Genomic DNA, 7,380 nt, shown 5'->3' with positions numbered 1-7,380 from the left:
CCTTCTCATATGTGGGGGATGTCACATCAAGGGGCCTGGGATGATTCCATCACCTTTGTCACGGCGGGTTGCTCCCCGCAAAATGTTATTTTGACTGGATCATTTTCAGTGTATTCGCACAACATTCAGGATTCCCATATCCAGCCAGCTGGATCAGGAGGGTTATTTGCCCAAGGGATCCCATTAAGTTTGGCTCCTAATGACACCAAAGGACTTGAGCGCGCTCTCTCTCTCCTCTATCTCTCCGTCTCGGTCTCGGTCTCGGTCTCTGTCTCTCTCTCTCTCTCTCTCTCTGTCTCTCTCTCAGTCTCTCTCTCTCTCTCTCTCTCTCTCTCTCTCTCTCTCTCTCTCTCTCTCTCTCTCTCTGTGTACATGAAGGACTGAGAAGAGGACAATTTGGACTGTGTACATCAGCCAGATGGACAATGTGTGAGCGCCACTTGCATGGACACTGTGACAGATCAAGTAAATTAAAAAGAATAATAATAATCATAATAATAATAATGATGAAAGATTAAACACTGACCTTCTATATTTTTATTCAGAAATACAGTCAAGTGTGATTGAAAAAAGAAAAAAAAAAGAAAATAAAAGGCCTCTCAAACTTACCATCTGTGCAGTGCTTCACCCATGGCATAGGAGACCCCTCACTCATCATATTTGTTTTTGTATATGAGTTTGGTCCGCCCAGCACAAAATGCTAATTCTGGCACCTTATCATTGCTGGAGAGAGCCTACTGTAAGTGGGAGGAGCTGATGCAGTTAGCTTTGTCTGTCTGGACGACGCAGCTCAACAAGGTTAGCTTGGCTCTCAGACAAATGCCAATAACCCGTGTTGCAGAAATGAGCATCATCGGAAAAACTGAAGGCACTCGCTCACACTTACCCACACACTTGCACACAAACACACCCGCGAGGTGTAACGTTAAATGACTGCTGTGTTTAGAGTGGGGCTTGGGGATAAGCTTTCTCTAATGTGAAAACCACAACATAATGAGACAGCATGGAACGAGCATCCACAAACAAGACTAGATATTTTTATGTATTCTACTTCATGTTATTTTTGTAGCATTTAAGAGCAGAATCCATTATTAATGGGATCTTTGGGGGATTGTCTTTGAGTGACGACTGGCTATTGGCAATGACACAGCAGCCTGACCCATTTCTGGGGGAGATTCTTTCACTGTAATCGTTGTTGTTATTGTGCTCTTGTCAAATTGTAAATCAGTATTTAATGGTCAAAAAGGCATCCAGACTTGATTGTATGTTCATCAGACTTGGTGTATCTGTTCTCTCTCTTTTTTCATTGCCAGTTATTTTGTACAGCCAACTTGTTTTTTGTCAAATTGCCGCAAACATGTTCAAAAGGAGCCACACAAATAAAGCTTTTTGTCTAGAGAGGGTTCTATTGTGTTATGGCGCTACCATTGCACAAAAGACAATTTAATATTATACAGCGCTGGATAACACAGTACAATGGGTAGCACTCCCCGGGTGCTTACGGATGATTGAGGTAATAGTATCCAGATGATCTCGATGAGCTGTGCATGAACATATCTCTCTGTATAAATTATTCAGTTGAAATAGCTTTCCTAAGCAGGCGACAGACCTTAGTTTTTTACATTTTGTTTTATATAAATCATTACTTGTGAAGGAAGAGGGAACAAATCTTTTGCAAGAGTCAGAAATGTATGTACAATAAATAGGCCTAGGCCTACAGCACCAGTGCGAGTACATAATTATGTATGTAGGGCTATGAAGAAAGAATGCATGTATTTTGATAATGATATGCAATTGCAGACTCATGTGTTATAGAGAATATTTTGCTAACCCAGTTTCAAACGGCATGAAAGTGATCATCACACGGAAAAGCGAATACACCACACCATCCATCAGCAGATTTCACCCACAAAAAGGGTCTATTTTGTGGATAGGTTGTCCTTGTGTGTCCTCACATTCAAGCATATTTATTGTTTTTGCAGCTGCTTTTCCACATGGTTTCACACCTCTGCGTTTTCTGTGGCAGCATAGCCTAGGCTACAGCTTTCATGTTTTCTATGTATTCTGAAGAAGAAATCATCATCCCCTTAGTACTAGTACGCAAACGCAGTTTGCATGTTTGGTGCCAAAAAAGGAAAGCAGCTAACATTTCCCCCTGCTCTTCTGGAGGGAAAATGCCAACAGCTTGGGTATTCATCCTGTTTGTTTCCATCCTGTTTTCATAGTTTGGTGCCAAATTGTTATTGACCAAAATGTTTCATTTCAGATACGTTTTTATATGTCTTGTGTGTGTTATGGTTGTTCGTGCTGTGTGATGATGCAGTGTGACGCTGCTTTTCATCACCGTAAGCCCCAACAACCTCAAGATTTGACTCAGCTCCTGCTGGGTCACATCCCTGGGTGGGGAGCTACAGCAACTTCAACCAATCAGAGCTCTGGCCTGCCCTGGTTGCTCAGTCAACTATTAGGTGTGGGCAGGGCTGCGAAATGTGGATTGTCCTGTGTGAATAATTGATGCAATGTAGACTATGATGAAAAATACATGGGCAGGGAGAGCAGAGGGCCAGGTAGTGCTGTGCAGGGAGTCTTGTTCTATATAAGGAGGGAACAGGTAGTGGCCGCAGGGAAAGTGACACTCTCTGGGCCTCTTTTTGAAGTTCCCTTTGAAAACAAATGTGCCTGGTGGCGCACACGGCATGGGATGTTTCAAAATGAAATGACCTGCTACTCAAAGAGGCAAATCATTGGACACTGTACTTATTCAAACAGCCATCAGGACACAAATCACTTTTTTTTTCTCTCTCCGTTTTACCTATTCATTTACCATTACAAAAAAAACATAGCTCATTATTGCCGGTGTAATTTGCATGAAAGCCCTGTGGATGTGAAAACACTTAAGCCTGTAACCCCGACACTATTATTCAGAGATTGCGGATCACAAATCTTCATGTCACCATTGTGAGTGTTTTGTGATACACTTCAATGTATTTATGTGTGACACTGTATGTACACTTCAACCTGTGTGTTTGTGTGTGTGTGTGTGTGTGTGTGTGTGTGTGTGTGTGTGTGTGTGTGTGTGTGTGTGTGTGTGTGTGTGTGTGTGTGTGTGTGTGTGTGTGTGTGTGTGTGTCCTTTTAAAGATATTTGTCGCCACCAGCAGTTTAAAAAGCAGAACTACAATGAGTATGGCTCGACATGAGCACGTTTATTATTATTATTATTATTATCATTAGGGCACGGTAGTTTATTTGGCGTTGGGTGTAAGTTTCATTCCAACTTGTAAAAACGAACTTGTGTAGGCTATTTATTTCTAGGTATATGATAAATATATCTTAAGTATATATAGCCTAAGTTACAGTAGTATGCTCCCATTGCGGACTTAGGCCTACTATCCCTATCACATCCTCTGTAGCTGATGGCTCTCCGCACCTCTAGGCGAAACTGGAAACGTGCACCTCTCAAGGTCTACCGAAAAATATAGAATCTAACGAAAGCTCTCTCTGTCATGGGAGGCAAAAAGGATCAAAATCAACAAACATTCTCAGCGGTGATATGGAGAGTAATACCAACCAGGGCTGTTGACAGCTTTTGCCAGGCCCAGGACATCTGAAAGGGCCCCCCAACCAATACATAAAATATAACGAGGACCCAATTTTTGCAATGAGGACCCAACTTTTGCTGAATTCAAGTAGATCACCTGTGAATAGAAACCTAAAGAAAATTATTTGTAACTGGACAACCAAATCGTCCACTCTCAAGAGCATGCACGATGATGCAAGTTGTTTCAGAAGTTGTCACTTACCAGTTCAGCACGCGCGCATCACAAACATTCAAAGTATCGAGAACTTCTTGACTTGTAAAGGCGGTTTGAGAAAGGGTTGCTTGACATCCTGTACCATGGGTATCTGCCTTCCCTTCCGTCAGCAACATCCAGTATCTCACTGTGCGCCAGCAAGCAGCCAGATCCATCAGTGCGTATTTTGGCACCAAGGACAGCTCCCAACGTCAGAATGTTAAAAGCGCCTGCTCGGCAAAGCCTTTATAGTCTTCACATACATTTCACTTGAGTTAATAGAGTGACGTAGGCATAGTTATAGAAAGAAAAAATAACAATTTGCTTTTGTCGTGTTTCTTGACTTCATAAAACCCTACTGACTTCTCATACGCGAACATCTCCGCAAGCTTAGGAATTGAACTATGCCTATAGTCTACTCAACATACAGACCTAGCTGTAGGCCCAGAGATACGTTATAATCAAGAACATCTGGTTGGCTGTAGTTACGTAACAATGCCAACAAAAATGATTTTAATATCGGTATTTAGAACACCACCACCACCTGCCTGCCTGAGGCTGAGCCCATCCGACCTCAACAATGTCGGACGGAGAGGAGGCAGAGGGCTCCGTTGCTGAACGCAACGTGTTTATGAGCCTGGTCTCCCGTGTCATCAGGCAGCCCCCTTATAGATTTCCTGGGCAATGGGGTAGGCCTAACGAAACATCTCAACCACGGATCTTCAAAACACTTGGAAGTATACTACGCAATGCAACCTCTGAGGAATTTGACGCATTTATAACAGACTTCATCTCGTTCGCCCAGGAAGCCCATGCAGGAGTCGATACGCAGTTCTACATAGAGTTCACCAACATGTGCACCAATATCATTTTGCACTGGGTTTTCACCCACAGGGCAAGCGTGGACATAGTGAGAACGCTTATGGCGCGAACGTGTCATTTGATGCAAGATCAAAGTAACACATTGGCTATTGCTTGTAGGTAAGATGCTTGCCCAACTTATCCCACTTGGCCATTATATTAACTGGCAGAGATAAAACTATCCATGGATCTTATTCAGGAGCAAATTGATCCAGCTAACTTGGTTTTGAACACAACCAAAGCCAGAACAAACCTTTGCTGAAAACCAGCACATAAATCAGGAAACAAATGTAGGCCTCTCTTTGCAGATCCTTCAGACCCCTGTGCAGCCAGAGTGGAGTGACGCCGTTGATGTTCGTGGCCCAGAACCGGCAGTATGATGTTCTAAAGGTTCTACTGCAGTACGGAATGTTGGAGCGCGAACGGTGGCCAACTTACATAGTGATCTCCATTCTGTTCAACTCGCCGCGTCTGGAGGAGCTGAACGAGGAAAATCGAGGGGATTTGGGTCGAGAAATCAGGGAGTGCGTGGAACTGTGTTGCAGAGTGCTCACCTCCGTCTGCATACCTGACATTGAGGTGAGAGAGATGGCACACTGGTGTGTTGAAACAATGTAGACCAGGGATGCGCAACTGTTGGCCCAGGGGCCTGCCTCCTCATTCAGTTCATAGACAAAACATGACAAGACAAGTTAAAAAAAGACATTTTTTTAAAATAACTAAATCGCTCAATTATACTGTTGGCTGACAAAGAACACTCCTTTTCCTTCCAAACAATATCGACAGTCAGTGAGCTACCAACTCTCCCTCGAACTTTCCAAGTTGCAGTCAAATCTGTGGCCATGTGGCCCTCCGATGGTATGAAAAACTGGGGCCCTCCTCTTCATCCCTGATTCAGACAGACTCCATGTATGGTTTTATGTAGGCCTAATTGATATTTACATTAAACTTACCTGCTGGTGTAATTACATTACTCTCTCGCTTCTCGCTCGCACCCATTACCTCCCCGTTCGCCTCCCTGCCGCCACTGTTTGATCGATTCGTCAGGTATCTCACCCTAGCTTCTTCTCCAGTTCAATTTGTTCCATTGCTGTCTGAATACCATCGGTAAGGGGGTGTCCGCTCAGACCTCGCACATATCTGTGGGCGTGTCTGCCGAGCTCTCAGTGGCGCCCCATACTCCCGAGCTCGAGAATGTGTACTGCGTAGACATATCCCGGACATGGCAGTACTTCAGCACCACGGCCAGCGAACTTGCCCAGTGAAATGAGTCAGATGAAATCTAAATTAGTTACATGCATTATGTGAGTGCATAGTATTAATTGTATGACCACTGAATTGATCTTTGTGCAGATGCAGATCATTTATGGGCGTGTACCACTGATTGCGGACTGGCAAGAGTGCATCCCTACAACCCGTTACCAGGAGCCCTGTGAGCTGAGTCACCTCTGCAGGGCAGTTGTGCGTGGATGTCTGCTGAGGAAGAATGGGCTTCCTGCCGGCATCAAAGACCTGCCTCTCCCCTCACGCCTCCAGTGTTTCCTAAATCTGGAGCTCTAAAGCCCTGAAGTAGGCCTCTGCTTACTTGCACTTTCTCCATGGACTCTATGACGGGCCGGCCCAATAAAATTACATCTGTCTCGACCAAACTGCTGCACCTACATAACCAGTGATTGCTTTTGACATGTAAATCAGCAAGGGTTTTCCGTTAAGTGCATTGAGCATTGTTGTGCATGAGTGTTGCATAACATAAAATATGGAAGGTAGGCCTACGCTTTTGTGTTGGTGTAATAGTGCATACTATTTTCTGCCTTGACACAAGATTATATGTGATGATTATAAGCCAGGGGTTCCCAAACTTCACCATGACAAGGCCCCCATTCACTGGTAGATTCCAGTCAAGACCCCCATTATATGGGTATTTTTTCTGCAGGGAAATACATTTTTAAAAATAGTGATAATAGTGGTAATGCTCAGAGATGTTCAGCAGTTCTTAACTAATTGGAATATGGTTGAGCTTGTTTTTTGGCTTATTTTGGTGTACATGTTATTGAATTTATTTTTATTTTTGCTTTTTTTGCTTTTTTGCTTTTCCTGCCAACCTGCTGCGGCCCCCCTAGCACTCCTTCAGGGTCCCCGGCCACCACTTTGAAAACCAATGTTATAGGCTAGAGGTAGACAAGAATAACAGAAGTAACAAATGCGACATTAAAGGGACACTGTGTGAGATTTTTAGTTGTTTATTTCCAGAATTCATTCTGCTAAGTATTCATTATGACTGGGATTTTTTTTTTTTTTGACTTTATTTTTCTTTCTTAACAAATACAAGGTGTAAAAAACACACACATACAACATAAAAAAAACTATAAACTGTCCGGATTGGGATATGACTCAAGCTGGTAAACAATGTCCCATATGTTAAATTGGTCACTGCAATGTAAATGATCCACTTTGTCCATTTTTTCACACAGGAGTCCATCTGTAGTCTTATTCTGTGGGTCAGGTCCTCCATGACATATATGTCCTGAACAATTTTCAACCAGCCCTCTTTGTCAGGGGGATCTTCCTTGTACCAATTTTTGGTAATTGTTTTTTTGCTGGCCGCATACATGAAAAGGGGTATCTTCTCCATGGTCCGCCATTTTGAATTTCCAAAAATAGCCATTTTTAGCTGCAAAAATGACTCTACTTGGGCCATACTAGAAAATATTTGTTCATTACTTAGA

At 43.2% G+C, this 7,380-nt stretch overlaps 1 protein-coding gene across 1 annotated transcript; it reads left to right on the top strand.

Annotated features, from left to right (window-relative positions):
• Positions 1 to 4,323: 4,323 nt before the first annotated feature.
• On the top strand, positions 4,324 to 6,303 carry LOC134466392 (ankyrin repeat and SOCS box protein 17-like). Its single transcript, XM_063220291.1, has 3 exons — positions 4,324 to 4,774; positions 4,963 to 5,233; positions 6,008 to 6,303. Exons 1-3 carry the CDS (start codon positions 4,374 to 4,376, stop codon positions 6,212 to 6,214), a joined length of 879 nt encoding a protein of 292 aa, XP_063076361.1. The 5' UTR covers positions 4,324 to 4,373; the 3' UTR covers positions 6,215 to 6,303.
• Positions 6,304 to 7,380: the final 1,077 nt, after the last annotated feature.

This window comes from Engraulis encrasicolus, chromosome 16 (genome assembly GCF_034702125.1).
Source record: "Engraulis encrasicolus isolate BLACKSEA-1 chromosome 16, IST_EnEncr_1.0, whole genome shotgun sequence".
Taxonomy (NCBI): domain Eukaryota; kingdom Metazoa; phylum Chordata; class Actinopteri; order Clupeiformes; family Engraulidae; genus Engraulis; species Engraulis encrasicolus.
The sequence above is the reverse complement of the archived record's forward strand: the minus strand, read 5'-3'. Positions and strand labels throughout refer to the sequence as shown.